Raw genomic sequence first — 17,416 nt, 5'->3', positions numbered from 1 at the left:
CCTGTAGAATATTTTGTCCATTACTGAAGCTAGAGCTAGAATGGGAATCAATTCAAATAACAGAAACTACACTGTCAAAACCATATTTGCACTGAGAATGCTGCATTTCATTAAATTTTGCCAGAAAGTATACACATAAATTTAGACGGTTTCCTATTACTGTTGACCTTTACAAAAACAGGGTGACAACTAATTAAGTTTCTTATGTTTTTGAGCTATGTGTTAATTTAATCACCAGGACTTAGACCTTGAGCTATTTTAGGTCATGTGTGAAGAGTGTAAGTTGGGGATTCCTTTGTGCTAATGTTGGCAAGAACCACCCTTGTTTAGCAGGTCCTCAGTCACTGGTTACCAGGTCTAACATGATGACCATGAGCATTATGGGCTTCATTTTTTCACCTTCACCTGTGTTGTCTGATGAGGTACTCTTAAGCTGTGGAAAATAATTTTTTTTTGGTGTATAATGCAGTTTTCTTTAAAGACAGTAGAATTTGGATCATGTTTGTAGTTCCATGAATTCACTAGGGTTGTTATGTTATATATTTAACATCAGTTTACACATGCAATTCCACTGTCTCCACTGAGCATTAAAACTGCAACTTGAATCAGATTATCTAGACCTAAAATTGTTTTGTTGTTCTTGTTTTATCAGAGAGCAATTAATTAAAATGAAGTTGTTTTCGGATTCTGACACCTCAGCAAGATGTCATTTTTCTGATAAAATATTTTCAAATCCAGGTTTTTATCTTAGAAATACTTTTGATAGCAATAATGATTAAAACTATCATCAGTAGATAGAACCCTATAAATATGCCAGCTAATTATTTTTTCTTACCAATGTATGAGATGTAGTGACTATTGGTTAGAGTGCAGGAAAAGTTTTTAAAAGAGTCTACATCCTAAATACTAATCTTGATACTGTCAAATTTTAAGATGTAGTAAGCTAACTGAAATATACAAACACAGGAAAGGAATTCACTAACTTATTAGATATGACATATACTATGGGGGTAAATAGTCACTGGCATACATTAGGAAACTCACAAGTCTTTAAGAAACAAAAAACTCAACAGCCCCCACAATAAGGAGAAGTTGTAGTGTTTAAAAACAAAAACACGAAAGCCAGTTATACCTAGAAACCACGAGCTGACAATTCTTTGGAGTCTATTCAGTCTCCCTTTGATGCTGTTCATTGAACCAGAATGGGCAGCGTGGAGCACTGAAGGGCAACAAACATAGGCAGGTGAGTTTGCCTCATCTGATAGCTGGTGGGGACTGCTGAGCACAGCCCTCAGCCCTGTGGGGAAATGGTGTGAGATCCCAAGGAAGGTCAGGAATCTGTGCGGCAGCGACAGTAGCAAAGTGGCACCTGGAGCTTCAAGGAAGCAAGGGTAAGAAAAGCAAAGCCAAAGGGTTAAGCACCTGACTGCACCTCTGCTGATTAGGGGCAAATACCCCTTCAGTTGGTTATGAAATGGACTTACTGTTTTATAGGTATAAAAAGGCAAATAATAGTAATACTAATAACAAGAACCAAAAAATGAATGTAGCTATAAAATATGGTAAAAGCAATAGGAGTTTCACTCTCCTGTCTGGTTGGGGGTGGGGGGGGGGGGCAGTGAGGGAATCATATTCTATGTCACCTCTGAGAGCAAAGAAAAGAGAAATTTTCTGAGTTCCAGGACACGTGATAACGGCTTGACTTAGAGCCGAGTTGTAACTTGTTCTTCCTGTCCATCACCCCATTTGTGCATGAGCAGGTCACAAGCCTCTCCCCACGTTTCAAATACATCCTCTGAGGAGTCTAAAAGTTTAGAATTTGAGGAACAGATGCTGGATACGCAGTGAAGAGAGCTGGAACAGGCTAGAGGGCATTCAGTGCTCTGAGCAGTGCCCCGGGCTTCACCTAATTCTACCTCACTGAGGTTAATTTCACTTTGAGAACAGGCCTCTGCTTTCCCTTTCTCCATCTGAGAATATCTGATGTCCTGCCACATATAGTGTGGCTGAACAATTCCATCAGAGATGGTGTACATTGGCTCTGAACTGGGTTCGGACATATGACCATTAAACTTGGAGAATAGGAGACCCAGTTTCTTGAGAGAGGGACCCATGAAGGATCGTTTGCTTGATGACTCAGCTTTTGACTTGCCTTGGGCACCACCGACTCTTGGCATAGTCCTGATGAGAGGTGGCCCATGGCAGGCTTTTTTCTTGCAGCCTACATTGAAAGAGACACTCTTGGATTTGGCCCGAGCCCCACCACTGCCATCGTTGGTATCATCCCTCTGCGAGAGTTCAGTGCTGCTAGTGGAAAAGCTTCTCCTTTGGTGCTTCCTGTTTCCCAAGAGGTCAAGCACTTCATATCGAAAGCTGGAGATATCCTGCTTTAATTCCTAGGGCAAGAGAGAAGACACATTATGTTAAGAAGCTTCGGAATGTTCCAGGTTTTTGTCTCATAGCAAATCACAAGGTATATTCTACCACAAGAAAAACATAGTAACAAATCTGTGGGCAGGGCTGGCCATTGGGGAAAAAAAATGTGCAATTGGTAAAGTTGATTTCAGAACCTCCCTATCAGGAGTACACCAACAGACTGAAATGTTAACCAACAATGACGGTATTAGAGTAGGGTATTGGCTCTCATTGATATCTGCATAGAGAAAGATACAGAAGAGGAAAAGCTTTAGGACTCAGGAATAAAACTAGGGAAGTGGAATGTCAGGTGATGAGACTGCTGTTTTGAGACTAGTGCTCAAGTCGCTCAGTTGTGTCCGACTCTGTGATCCCGTGGCCTGTAACCAACCAGGTTCCTCTGTCCATGGGATTTCCCAGGCAAGAATACTGGAGTTGGTTGCCATTTCTTCCTCCAGAGGATCTTCCCAACCCAGGGATCAAACTCACATCTCCTACATTTCAGGCCAATTCTTTACCATTGAGCCACTTGGGAAGCCCCATTTTGGGACAGGGGACCCTGTTTATCCAAGTCCCTGTGAAATGTCTTCTATCTCTCACTGGCTGCCTAGATGCTAGATTGCTCTTTTAAAAATCATCTTTGAAAAGCTTACATCCGATGATTTAATTCTTTTGCTTAACACTTTTTAGTAACTTGTCACTGACCTTATGAAAAAAGGAAAAATGCCATACCACAGACTACAAGGTTTTTCAAGGCCTGGTATGCATTCATCTCTCCTGTATCATACTTTTCTACTCTTTCCCCAGGCTCGCCACTGTCCACCTGTATGAACATATTCTCTCTTGCCTCTGAGTCTCTGCATGTGCTGCTGTTCTCTCTGGAACACTCTTCTACCCAACTAGCCCCTCTTTAGACCTCAGCTTGAATATGGCTTCCTCGGAAAAGCCTACCTCAAATCCCCAAGTCCCAGCTGGGTGTCCCCCCATTTCTATGTCTCCACAGTACCTTGTGTTGCTCTTGTTAGAATACTCCATCATTCATCACCCTCTATTATTATTGTGTGTCACTCCACGGGAGAGTAGGGGCTGCTTCTATCTTGCTCATCACTGTGCTCCGTAGCAGGCCCTCAACTGGTGAGTTTTATGTAGATTAGGATAACAGCCTTCATGCATTCCTTAGAATGTATATGTGTTCTAGGATAGGGTTTCCCAACCAATTGACATGTTGAGTGTGGCAGTTCTTTGTTAAAGGGATCTGTCCTGTGCATTGTAGGATTTTTAGCAACAACCCTAGTCTCTACTCACTAGATGCCGATAGCATTCCAGTGTGACAAGCAAAAATGTGTAATGCTAGGATATCATAAATGTTACGTTTTAATAATAGTTTTTTTGTCTTTATCATATCTTTTAAGTAAAGAAGACCTTTAAATCTCACACATCCTTGCCACATCGTTTAAAGCATTCAATTCCCACACTGAGAAACATTCAGACTATTAAAAGACTGTGTATTTTTATTATTCATAAAGCTGACTGTGGTGGTGTGACAAACATTGGTAAAATCTCTTCATCTATTGGAAGAACTGTAACTGGTTTTACTGTATCATAGGCAGTTGAAATTCCATCACCAGAAACTTCAAATACTGTGAAGATTAAATGATGCTTAAGAAATGTGAAATGAGAAGTTAAACCACTTTATGACCAAATTACCTTAAAATTTTCTTCTGTTAGTCCCTCATTTGTTTTGGAATTTCTTATCATAGCTGCCACATATCTTTTGACTAAATTCCTGATAACTTCCTGGAATTTAAACAAAAACATGAAAAGGCATTCAGTTTCCTTCTTGGACTCTTAGTACAATAAGGAACATATACAAGAAGAAAATATGCCTAGACTGTCTTTGCAATGGAAAATTCTCACAGGATCCAACCATTTTCTACAAAACCCCCAGTTAAGTCCACTGGCTAAATGAAGAATTACTATGTGTCCAAATTTGGTGGCAGAGTGGGCCAGTGAGATCAAATTCACCCAAAAGAAAATTTTTCCACCCAGGCATAAGGTAAACATGATTCATATTAATAGAATAATCAGAGTAGAGTAATCCTTGAGTGGTCACAGTCAATATCCTTTCCCTTCAGGCTGGATTAAACTTTAACCCTCCTAGTAAGATGAGAGTTTTTCTTCCTTTTATAAAGTTGAAAAAGTCATTCTTCAGTGTCACAAAATCTGCTGATTTCGATGTCCAATAATTACATAGTCAAGATATTTTTTATTAAAGTCAATACGTTCTTCTCCTTTACAGGGATGGCTTCTTTTAACTTAGCCTCCTGGGAATGGTATACACATAGTCACTCAACTTTGTGTTAGTCACGGTGATGATGATAGCCACCACTTAGTGCAATATGTCAGGCACTGCCAGGACACACATGCACACACAAATACATACATACTGATCACTCAATTATCACAACTACACTTTGAGTTACGTTTAATCATCCCTAATTTACAAATGAAGAAACTGAGGCTCAGGGAGGATAAGTGACTTATCCAAGTTCAGACAACTGAACAAGAAGTACTGTGCTTAGTTCATATAAAGAATCTTTACCTGGTAATGTTGGTTCTGTATCAGGCTGTCAGCATGGCGTTCCTGTCATTGGAAATGGACAGAAAGCTTATATCAGCAGTGTCCCAGCAGCCCACCCACTCAAACATATTTCTAAATATTAGGACTGAAACATGACACAGGAGCTGCTGCTTGACAAACCCCCAAAGCATCTGTAGGTTGGAGTAGTTTTATGATGTTTGAGATAGGGAATGCCACAAAGGAGGGAAAGGAGAAAACAGTTGTTTTCACAAAGAGACAATTTTTAAAGGCCTTACTGTGAAGCTTCTCAAGTTGTGCCTTCTCCGTCTACCATCAGGGTCTCTTTTAGGGCAGAAGGTGTTGTTGAACCAGTTGCCAAGGTATAGAAATGACTTGGGGCTGGGGATAATGTTGAAAGGAGGTGGCAAGGTGCCACCTTCATCAAAGTAACTCATCCAGAGCTTCGTCCTTGCAAACTTCCACTCAATATCAGCATGATCCTGTGAAAGACAAGTTCAAAGATAGGGGATGGGAAAATATAAAATGCATCCATGACTCATTCTAAAAGTTCTACTTGCTTCTCCAGAGGGAAATATGTCAGTAGCTATAAAAACTCAATTTACACTGACCTTACCCTCTAGTGTTTTCCTCTACATGTTTTCTAGTTGCAACATTTACATTTTGCTCTATGATCAATTTTGAGTTCATTTTTGCTTAAGGGGTGAAGTTTATTTACATTGAGGGTTTTTTTCTTCTGTTTGGTTTTTGCCTGTCAATGTTCATTTGCCATTTGCTGAAAAGGTTATTTTTCTTCCATTGAATTGCTTTTCACCTTTGTCAATCAGTTGTGCATACTGGGACTACTGGCTATTCACATTCAAAAGAATAAAGTTGGATTCCTACCTCACACCACATACAACATTCAACTTAAAATGAATGCAGAACTAAGTTTAATAGATAAAAAGTATCAAACTCTAAGAAGAAAATTAAGGAGTAAATATTTATAACCCTGGATAAAACAATGGTTTCTTAGAGAAGACACCAAAAGCTAAGGAAAAAGAGAACAAAATAGGTAAATTGGACTTGGTGAAAGTTAAAAACTGTACTTCAAGGACACCATAAAGAAAATGAAAAAATGCACAGAAGAAAGTAATGAAATATCATATATCTGATAAGGGACTTGTACCCAGACTATATAAAGAATGATAACGATTCAATAATAAAAAGACAATTCAATTTGGAAAAGAAGAAAGCACTAGAATAGACATTTGCAGAAAGACACAAATGAGGTCATACTGTTCAGTCGCTCAGTCATGTCCGACTCTGACCCCATGAATCGCAGCACGCCAGGCCTCCCTGTCCATCACCATCTCCCGGAGTTCACTCAGACTCATGTACGTTGAGTCAGTGATGCCATCCAGCCATCTCATCCTTGGTCGTCCCCTTCTCCTCCTGCCCCCGACCCCTCCCAGCATCAGAGTCTTTTCCAATGAGTCAGCTCTTCGCATGAGGTGGCCAAAGTACTGGAGTTTCAGCTTTAGCATCATTCCTTCCAAAGAAATCCCAGGGTTGATCTTCAGAATGGACTGGTTGCATCTCCTTGCAGTCCAAGGGACTTTCAAGAGTCTTCTCCAACACCACAGTTCAAAAGCATCAATTCTTCAGCACTCAGCTTTCTTCACAGTCCAACTCTCACATCCATACATGACCACAGGAAAAACAATAGCCTTGACTAGACAGACCTTTGTTGGCAAAGTAATGTCTCTGCTTTTGAATATGATATCTAGATTGGTCATAACTTTTCTTCCAAGGAGTAAGCGTCTTTTAATTTCATGGCTGCAGTCACCATCTGCAGTGATTTTGGAGCCCCCCAAAATAAAAGTCTGACACTGTTTCCACTGTTTCCCCATCTATTTCCCATGAAGTGATAGGACCAGATGCCATGATCTTCATTTTCTGAATCATTAGGAGTATTCAAATTGAAACCACAATGAGATACGACTTTAAACCCACCAAGATAGCTATAACAATTTTTCATAAAAGAATAGCTAGTGTAGGTTAGAATCTGGAGAATTTGTACCCCTCACACACTGCTGGTGGCAACGTGAAATGGTGCAGCTACTTTGGAAAACCATATGGCAATTCCTCAAATAGTTAAACATAGAGTTACCATAAATCCAGCAATTTCACTCCTAGCTACATACCCAAGAGAAACGAAAGCACATTCTACACAAAAACATGTACACAAATGTTCAGCATTTTTCATAATAGCTAAAGAGTAGAAACAACCTAAATGACCATCCACAAATAAATGGATAAACAAAATGTGGTATACTATAATTATCCAGTCTTTAAGAGGAATGAAATTTTGATACATACTGCAACATAGATGAACCTTGAAAATCTTAGGCTGAGTGAAAATATATTCTGCTGAGTCTTCCAATCGGTGAATGCCGTATGTCATGTCTTTCTTCCATGTTTTGTAGTTTTCAATGTGTAAGTCCTATCTATACATGTTTTGTTAACCTTTTGCCTAAAATGAAACCAGTAACACTGAAGAAGCTGAAGTTGAACGGTCTTATGAAGACCTACAAGACCTTTTAGAACTAACACCCAAAAAAAGATGTCCTTTTCATTATAGGGGACTGGAATGCAAAAGTAGGAAGTCAAGAAACACCTGGAGTAACAGGCAAATTTGGCCTTGGAATACAGAATGAAGCAGGGCAAAAACTAATAGAGTTTTGCCAAGAAAATGTACTGGTCATAGCAAACACCCTCTTCCAACAACACGAGAAGACTCTACACATGGACATCACCAGATGGTCAACATCGAAATCATATTGATTATGTTCTTTGCAGTCAAAGATGGAGAAGCTCTATACAGTCAACAAAAACAAGACCAGGAGCTGACTGTGGCTCAAATCATGAACTCCTTATTACCAAATTCAGACTTAAATTGAAGAAAGTACGGAAAACCGCTAGACCATCCAGGTATGACCTAAATCAAATCCCTTATGATTATACAGTGTAAGTGAGAAATAGATTTAAGGCCCTAGATCTGATGGATAGAGTGCCTGATGAACTATGGAATGAGGTTTGTGACATTGTACAGGAGACAAGGATCAAGACCATCCCCATGGAAAAGAAATGCAAAAAAGCAAAATGGCTGTCTGGGGAGGCATTACAAATAGTTGTGAAAAGAAGAGAGGCGAAAAGCAAAGGAGAAAAGAAAAGATATAAGCATCTGAATGCAGAGTTCCAAAGAATAGCAAGAAGAGATAAGAAAGCCTTCTTCAGCAATCAATGAAAAGAAATAGAGGAAAACAACAGAATGGGAAAGACTAGAGATCTCATCAAGAAAATTAGAGATACCAAGGGAAGATTTCATGCAAAGATGGGCTCGGTAAAGGACAAAAATGGTCTGGACCTAACAGAAGCAGAAGATATTAAGAAGAGGTGACAAGAATACATGGAAGAAGTGTACAAAAAAGATCTTCACAACCCAGATAATCATGATGATGTGATCATTAATCTAGAGCCAGACATCTTGGAATGTGAAGTCAAGTGGGCCTTAGAAAGCATCACTATGAACAAAGCTAGTGGAGGTGATGGAATTCCAGTTGAGCTGTTTCAAATCCTGAAAGATGATGCTGTGAAAGTGCTGCACTCAATATGCCAGCAAATTTGGAAAACTCAGCAGTGGCCACAGGACTGGTAAAGGTCAGTTTTCATTCCAATGCCAAAGAAGGGCAATGCCAAAGAATGCTCAAACTACCGCACAATTGCACTCATCTCATATGCTAGTAAAGTAGTGTTCAAAATTCTCCAAGCCAGGCTTCAGCAATACATGAACCGTGGACTCCCTGATGTTCAAGCTGGTTTTAGAAAAGGCAGAGGAACCAGAGAACAAATTGCCAACATCCGCTGGATCATGGAAAAAGCAAGAGAGTTCCAGAAAAACATCTACTTCTGCTTTATTGACTATGCCAAAGGCTTTGACTGTGTGGATCACAATAAACTGTGGAAAATTCTGAAAGAGATGGGAATACCAGACTACCTAACCTGCCTCTTTAGAAATCTGTATGCAGGTCAGGAAGCAACAGTTGGAACTAAACATGGAACAACAGACTGGTTCCAAACAGGAAAAGGAGTACGTCAAGGCTGTATATTGTCACCCTGCTTATTTAACTTCTATGCAGAGTACATCATGAGAAACGCTGGACTGGAAGAAACACAAGCTGGAATCAAGATTGCCGGGAGAAATATCAATAACCTCAGATATGCAGATGACACCACCCTTATGGAAGGAAGCGAAGAGGAGCTAAAAAACCCCTTGATGAAAGTGAAAGAGAAGAGTGAAAAAGTTGGCTTGAAGCTCAACATTCAGAAAACGAAGATCATGGCATCCGGTCCCATCACTTCATGGGAAATAGATGGGGAAACAGTGGAAACAGTGTCAGACTTTATTTTTGGGGGCTCCAAAATCACTGCAGATGGTGACTGCAGCCATGAAATTAAAAGACGCTTACTCCTTGGAAGAAAAGTTATGACCAACCTAGATATCATATTCAAAAGCAGACATTACTTTGCCGACTAAGGTCTGTCTCGTCAAGGCTATGGATTTTCCTGTGGCCATGTATGGATGTGAGAGGTGGACTGTGAAGAAGGCTGAGTGCCGAAGAATTGATGTTTTTGAACTGTGGTGTTGGAGAAGACTCTTGAGGGTCTCTTGGACTGCAAGGAGATCCAACCAGTCCATTCTGAAGGAGATCAGCCCTAGGATTTCTTTGGAAGGAATGATGCTAAAGCTGAAGCTCCGGTACTTTGGCCACCTCATGTGAAGGGTTGACTCATTTGAAAAGACTCTGATGCTGGCAGAGATTGGGGGCAGGAGGAGAAGGGGACGACCAAGGATGAGATGGCTGGATGGCATCACTGACTCGATGGACATGAGTCTGAGTGAACCCCGGGAGATGGTGATGGACAGGGAGGCCTGGGGTGCTGCGATTCATGGGGTCGCAAAGAGTCAGACACGACTGAGTAACTGAACTGAACTGAATGCCTAAGTATTTCATTTTACTTACATTTTACATTGGTACTCTCTTTTAAAATTTCAGTTTCCAATTGTTCATTGCTAGTATATGGTTGATTTTTGTGTATTGAGTTTGTATTTTGTGGCCTTCATTTTTTTATTCTATGAAATTTTTAAAATAGATTATTTAGGGTTTACTTTATACAGAATCACAAGACAGTTTTATTTCTTCTTTTCCAATCTGTACGTCTTCAATGTTTTTCCTTATTGCACTATCTAGGATCTCTAGTACAAAGTGGAATAAAAGTATGTAAAGCAGATATACCTTGTTACTGATCTTAGAAAGTCTTCTTTCAACACTTAGTTAGCTGTAGGTTTTGTGGTTCAGGTTGTGCACATTGCATTCTATTCCAATTTTGCTTAGATGTTTAAAAAAAGAATCAGAGTAGAAGTCTGTCAAACACCTTTTCTGGTCATATAAATTGATATGACCATAGGATTTTTCTTTTTTAGACTATTAATATGATGAATTACTTTGCATTTCTGGAGTAAATTCTATGTGGTTATGGTATGTTCTTTTTATATATTGCTGGATTCAAATATGTTAGTGCTCTGTTGAGGATTTTCCTGTCTATGTTCATAAAGGATATTGGTCTACAGGTTTTTTTATTTTTTATTTTCTGTACTTTTTTCCTGGTTTGAGTATCAATAGAATACATTATATGTGTAATATATTTATATGTAATTAAATTAATTTTACCAATTTCTTTTCACTGTATTTTAATGTGGCTACTATAAAATGCAACATATGTGGCACATATTTGTGACTTGCATACAATTTTATTGTACAGAACTTCCCTAGACTAATGATGTATTTAGTCCTGCCTAACAAGGCTTAAAAGCAAGCCTCAGAGGTCAAACTATTTCCAGAATAAAGCTCAAGAGTATTTAAAACAATACAAATATATCCAGCGTCCAACAAGGTAAAATCATAATGTCTGACATCCAACACAAATTTATCACAAATGCCAAGAAACAGGAAAATATGATACATAATGAAGAAAAATCTATTAAACAGAAGAAGATACAAATCAGTTGTATTCTATATACTGGCAATGAACAATAAAATGTTAATTTTAAGAAAGTATCATTTAAAATATAAAATCCTTAGGAATAAATATGACAAAAATATATGTCTTTTTTAATATTGGAAACTGTGAAAGATTACTGACATAAATTAAAGACTTAAATAAATGTAAAGAAATGGCATATTCATGAATTGAGAGACTGAATATAGTTAGGATGGTAATTCTTTCCAAATTGATTATAGATTCAATACAATTTCAGTCAAATCTCAGTTGGCAGTTTTGAAGAAACTGACAAACTGCTTTCAAGTTTATATATAAATACAAAAGATGTAAAAGATGTAACTAAAAGATGTAGTTAATTTTGAAAAAGAACAAATTGGCATCGAAGATCAATGGAACAAAATAAGAAAGTCCAAAAATAAGTGTGTGCATATGCATAATTACAGGCATATATGCAGTTGACTTTTAAGAAAGGTGTCAAGGCAATTCAGCTTGGAAAGGATAATCTTTTCAACAAATTACCTTGGAATAGTTGGACTTCCAGAAGGAAAAAATAAAGAATCTTGATCCTTACTTCATACTGTATACAAAAATTAACTCAAAATGAGTTGTAACTCAAAGTTATGGGAGGGCTAAATCTATATTTTACTAATAAACAACAATTTGCTATGTTTTTTTCTTTCTGCTTGCTTTGTGTTTAGTTTACTGTATTTTTCTAGTTTCATTAAGGTGGAAATTTAAGTTATTGATTTGAAATATTATTTACTTTTTAATATAAGCTTTTAAAAATTATAGATTTCTTTCTGGGGATATTTAGGATATACCATACTCTCCCTTTAACTCATCTCAATGTATCTTCTAATTTCTTTTGTGATTTCCTCTTTGAACCAGTAGTTATTTTACAGTATCTTCTCTACTATCCATTTATATGTGAATGTCCCAAATTTTATTATGTTATTGGTATCTAATGTTTGCAGAACATTTTTTTTTTTTTTACTATTTCAGTCCTTTAAAAAATTAGACATTTTATGGACTAACATATAATCTGTCCTGGAGAATGTTCCATGTGCAGTTCAGAAGAACATATATTCTGCTATTGTTGTATGGTGTGTTGTATAGATAGATGTCCATTAGGTCTAGTTGGTTTATAGCGTTGTTCAAGTATTCTATTTCCTTTTTGGTCATTTGTCTACATTTGTTTGTTACTGAAAGTGGGGTAATAAATGCTCCAGTGGTTATTATTGAATTTCTATTTCTCCCTTCAGTTCTGCCATTTTTTGCTTCATATATTTTTCAGCTCTGTAGATAGGTGGAAATGTGTTTATAATTGTTAAATCTTCATGATAAACACATTCCTTAATCATAAAAAATGTCCTTTGTTTTCCCTAATAACAAATTTTATCTTAAATTCTATTTTGTCTGATAATTAGTATAGCCACTTAGTTAGCTCTCTTTTGATTACTGTTTGCACCATTTATCTTTTCCCAGGCTTTTACTTACAGCTGGGCTTCCCTGGTGGACAGTGGTTAGGACTGCACTCCCAATGCAGGGAGCATGGTCAAGGAACTAAGATCCCACATGCCACATGGTGTGGCCAAAAAATCTTTCATCTTTTACTTACAATCTACTTGTATCTTTGAATCTAAAGTGTATCTCTTCTAGACAGAATATAGTTGGATCATGTGTGTTTATTAAAAGTCTGGCAATCTTTTCCTACTAACTGGTTTTCTTAATCTAGTTACATTTATAGTAATTACTGATAAAGTAGTATTTACATCTGCCATTTTTCCATTTTCTGTATGTTGCATGTCTTTTTTGTTCTTTTGTATTATGCAGTTATCTTTCAAAGTAGCTAGGAAAAATGCCCCCCCTATAAGATTTGTATTGTATTTATCTATACAATTACCTTTAATTACCTTTTTTGGTGCTCTCTACTTCTTTGTGGGTTTTTTTTTTTTTTTTTGAGGAGAGGGTTGGTTTGTTGTTGTTGTTTTTTTTCTTTGTCTAGTGTCCTTTCATTTCAGCCTGAAGAATTCTCTTTATTTAGCATTTCCTATAGGATGTGCCTTCTGGCCATTAATTCTCTCAGTCTTTGTGTACTTGAGAAATGTCTTTATTTTTTCTTCATTTAAGGATATTTTTGCTAAATATAGAATTCTTGGTTGGCAGTGTTTTGCTTTAAACATTTTGTATATGTCATCGCACTGACTTGTAGATCCCATTGTTTTGGATGGAAATCAGCTATCTTTTCCTCCTTTCAAGATTTTTTTCTTGGTCTTTGAGAGTTTGACTAAGACATGGCTTTTTCTGTGTGTTTATCTTACTAGGGAATATTTGAGTTTGTGGATGTGTAACTATTTTTGAGAAGTATTTATTCATTGTTTCTTTAAATATCCTTCCAGTTCTTTTTTTATTTTCTCTCTTGTCTGGGACTCCCATTATGTATATGTTGGCCATTTAATGGTGTCTCACCATTAAATTCTCTGAAGCTGTGTTTGTTTTTATTCATTCTGTTTTACTTTCTGATCGTCAGTCTAGACAATGGTAATTGAATTATCTTCAAATTTGCTAATTCTTCCTGCCAGCTGAAATCTGTTGAGCCCATCTAGTGAATTTTTCATTCTGCTACAACACTTTTCAAATCCAGAAATTCAATCTGATCCTTTTGAAAACAATTTCTATCACTTTATTAATATTCTCTATTTGATGAGACATTTTTCTCATAACTTTTAAAAAATTATTTAAATGGTTTCCTTTAGTTATTTGAAGATATTTAAAATAGCCAGTTCAGTCTTTAATGAAACCAACATTTGGGCTTCCTCAAGGACAATTTCTATGACATCTTTTTTCCTGTGTATAAACCATACCTTCTTTGTGTGTGTGTGTGTGTGTGTGTGTGTATGTTTTGTAATTTTTTGCTGAAACTAGACATTTTAAGCAATTTAATATGATAACTCTGGAAATCTGATCCCCTTCTTCCAGACTTTCATTTTTATTGTTTTACATGACTTTCCCTGACTGATTCTGTAAAATCTGTATTCTTTGTCATAGGCAGTCATTGAAGTCTCTGTTCACTTAGCCTAGTAATTAGATAATGATTGCACAGGGATTTCATTAACTGCCTTGAATCAATAAGTTTCTCACATTTTGCTTATGGCTCTGTGTTTGCATGGTGACACATCTTCAATGTTCTTGTAGTTTATCATCTATAAATGACATGTTTGAGACAATAAGGGAAATTTAAATATGGGCTCCCAAATTAGTAATTATAGTGTATCAGTGTTATATTTCTTGAGTGAGATATGGTATTGTGATAATATAGTTAAATATATATGACAGTATTTGTAGTGAAATGTGATATTGGCAATTTACTTTCAAATATCTTTTAAAATGTCCTTGGGCCCGATCATATATATACAGTGGTAAGAGCTTTGTTTCAGAGGCCACATCAACTTGTTACTTATATCCACAAACTTTTAACTTAATGCCAAATAAGATGGCTATACAATATAGTCTCCATTGTCAAAAGTGTACAGTGTAAGGGAGAGAAAAATCTTTTTTATTAGCACATGAAATCTTTAAAAGGAGACCTATGTCTTACACTGTTTGTCTTAGGGTGGTTTTTGAGTGAACATTCAGTCTGTCAGTGATAACTAGAATTTGCTCCTTGGTCTTTCAGATATTCCACGAAGGTTTGCACTTTGCTCTCCAAGGTAGTAGTGCTTAGCTATGATATTAAAGGATTAGCAGATCAAAAATGACATCAAGCAGAATAGAGATTTGTAAACCTGGTTCTATGAATGAAGGTAATGGACTTAGTGAATTATTAAAATTGTATATAAAATATTGGGGTTTTTAAATTTTTCTGGGCTTTCATCATATTCTCAAAGAAGTCTGCCCTCCCCTAAATGGTTCAGATCTACTGAAGTAGAGGATAGAGGATTCTGTTGATTTCTAAGATGCCCATTGCCTGTATCTGAACAGTGCAAACCAGCTCTTAACGGATAAATCAGAGATACTTCTATGTTCTCTAAGAGGGAATAAATGGCTTTGGGTTAAGTGAGCAACCAGTTCAAAAGGGGAAAAAAGCCCTAGATTAAATTTAAGGTACTTGTTAAACCCACTGCTAAATTTTATTTCATGAGTTAATAAAGAAGCACATATATTACCATGTTTGAAAAATATTTTGATAGCTATTGTCATATAATTTATTTCTATGGTAATTGCATATATTTTGTTTTCATGTAGCCCAGTTTGTGTGTTTTTTCTTTTGATATACATGCTTTTGCTGTTCTAATCTTTTAAAAAATGTAAATATATTTGACCTATAACATTAAGGTATACAACATTGTTGATTTGATACACTTATACGTGGTGATATGATTGCCATGGTAGCTCTACTGCATCACATAATTTTTGTTTTTTGGTGGCTGGAATAATTAAGATATAGTGTCTTAGCAATTTTGATGATTACAGTATGATATTATTGTCCCTAGTCACTATATTGTGCATTATATCTCCAGGACTTGCTACTAGTTTCAAGTTGTACCCTTAGGCAATGTGAATTGTACACTTTCAAAAATGAATTTTATGGTATCTGGATTATATCTTAATGAAGCTGTTACCAAAAAGTAAACTGAGAAGAAAACATAGGAATAATTTTCATGACTTTATGTTAGGCAGTGATTTCTTAGATTTCACAGATAGCAATGCTGCTCTCCTCATCTTTTAAACTGTACAATTCAGTAGTTTTTAATAGATTTACAGAGTTGAGCAACCATCACCACTATCTATTCTAGAAGATTTTCATCACTCCTGAAAATCCCCTGTATCCATTAGCAGTCAATTCCCAGCACTTGGTCCCCTCCCCAAAGCCCCTATCAGCCCATAATCTACATTAGTTTCCATGGATTTGTCTATTTTGAACATTTCATACGGATGGATCCTATAATATTGGTCCTTTGTGTGTAGATTCTTTCACTTAGCATGTTTTCAAGGTTCACCCATGTTGTGTGTGCCCATTCGCTCAGTTATATCTGACTCTTTGTGACTCCATGGACTGTAGCCCACCAGACTCCTCTGTTCATGGGATTTTCCAGGCAAGAATACTAGAGTGGGTTGCCATTCTGTCCTCCAGGGGACCTTCCTGACCTAGGGATAAAACCCATGTCTCTTGCATCTCCTGCATTGGCAGGTGGATTCTTCACCACTGTGCCACCTGGGAAACCCATCCATGTTGTAGCAACTATCAATACTTCATTCCTTCCTATGGCTGAATAATACTACATTTCATTGTATGGACATAATACATCTTTGTTTACTTCCTCATCAGCTGATTGTTGTTTGAGTTGTTTCCACTTTGCTGTTAATATTAATGAATTATGTTGCTGTGAATATTTATGTCCAAGTCTTTGTGTAGATATGTTTTTTTTTTTTAATTCTCTTGGGGACATACCTAGGAATGGAATTGTTCAGTTATACAGTAACCCTATGTTTAACTTTATGAGAAATTGTCATACTATTTATTAAAGTGGTTGCACCATTTTACATTCCCACCATAAATGTATTAGTTCTGATTTTTCTACATCCTCACCAAAGCTCGCCACAGTCCATGTTTGTTTTTTCTTTTTATTATCATAGACATGCTAGTGGGTGTGAAGTGGTATCTCATTCTGGTTTTGATTTATGTTTCCTTAATGCTGAGTGATGTTGAGCATGTTATCATGTGCTCCTCAGCAATCTGTATATCTTATTTGGAGAAATGTTGATTCATATATTTTGTTTATTTAAGAATTACGGATGAAATTTGGCATGAGCAACAGTCTGATTCTGGGGTTTTGAGAAGGGCTTCCCTGGTAGCTCAATTGGTAAAGAATCTGCCTGCAATGCAGGAGACCCCGGTTCAATCCCTGAGTCAGGAAGATCCCCTGGAGAAGGGATAGGCTACCCACTCCAGTATTCTTGCCTGGAGAATCCCCATGGACAGAGGAGCCTGCTGGGCTAGTCCATGGAGTCACAAGGAGTCAGACACAGTTGAGCGACTAAGCACAGCACAGCAGCATAGTGGATGGCATGAATGATGACAATTTTAACCACCTCAACTCTCCATTCCAGAACTATTATTAAAGACAAAAAATTTGCAAAAATAAAAATGAAGACAAAAAAAATTCACTCGGAGTTCTGTAAAAGCAAAACAAAAAGTGCTAAAAAAATTATTGAACTCACTTTATTTCATCCAAATAACAAACTTATAACAATCCTGCATGCTCAAGCTATCTATCTTTTAATTTGTCCATTCTG

The 17,416-nt window shown here is 37.0% G+C and overlaps 1 protein-coding gene across 1 annotated transcript in view; it reads right to left on the bottom strand.

Annotated features, from left to right (window-relative positions):
• Positions 1-207: 207 nt before the first annotated feature.
• TRPC5 (transient receptor potential cation channel subfamily C member 5) overlaps positions 208-17,416 on the bottom strand; it is a 344,513-nt gene continuing 327,304 nt past the window's right edge. Inside the window, exons 8-11 of the mRNA XM_070290886.1 lie at positions 5,293-5,496; positions 5,018-5,059; positions 4,123-4,212; positions 208-2,396 (exon numbers count right to left, since the gene is read on the bottom strand). Of these exons, the coding sequence (XP_070146987.1) occupies positions 1,704-2,396; positions 4,123-4,212; positions 5,018-5,059; positions 5,293-5,496 (1,029 nt within the window). The 3' untranslated portion in view covers positions 208-1,703. The remainder of the gene's footprint in view (positions 2,397-4,122; positions 4,213-5,017; positions 5,060-5,292; positions 5,497-17,416) is intronic.

Source organism: Ovis canadensis, chromosome X, assembly GCF_042477335.2.
Source record: "Ovis canadensis isolate MfBH-ARS-UI-01 breed Bighorn chromosome X, ARS-UI_OviCan_v2, whole genome shotgun sequence".
In the NCBI taxonomy this organism is placed as follows: domain Eukaryota; kingdom Metazoa; phylum Chordata; class Mammalia; order Artiodactyla; family Bovidae; genus Ovis; species Ovis canadensis.
The sequence above is the reverse complement of the archived record's forward strand: the minus strand, read 5'-3'. Positions and strand labels throughout refer to the sequence as shown.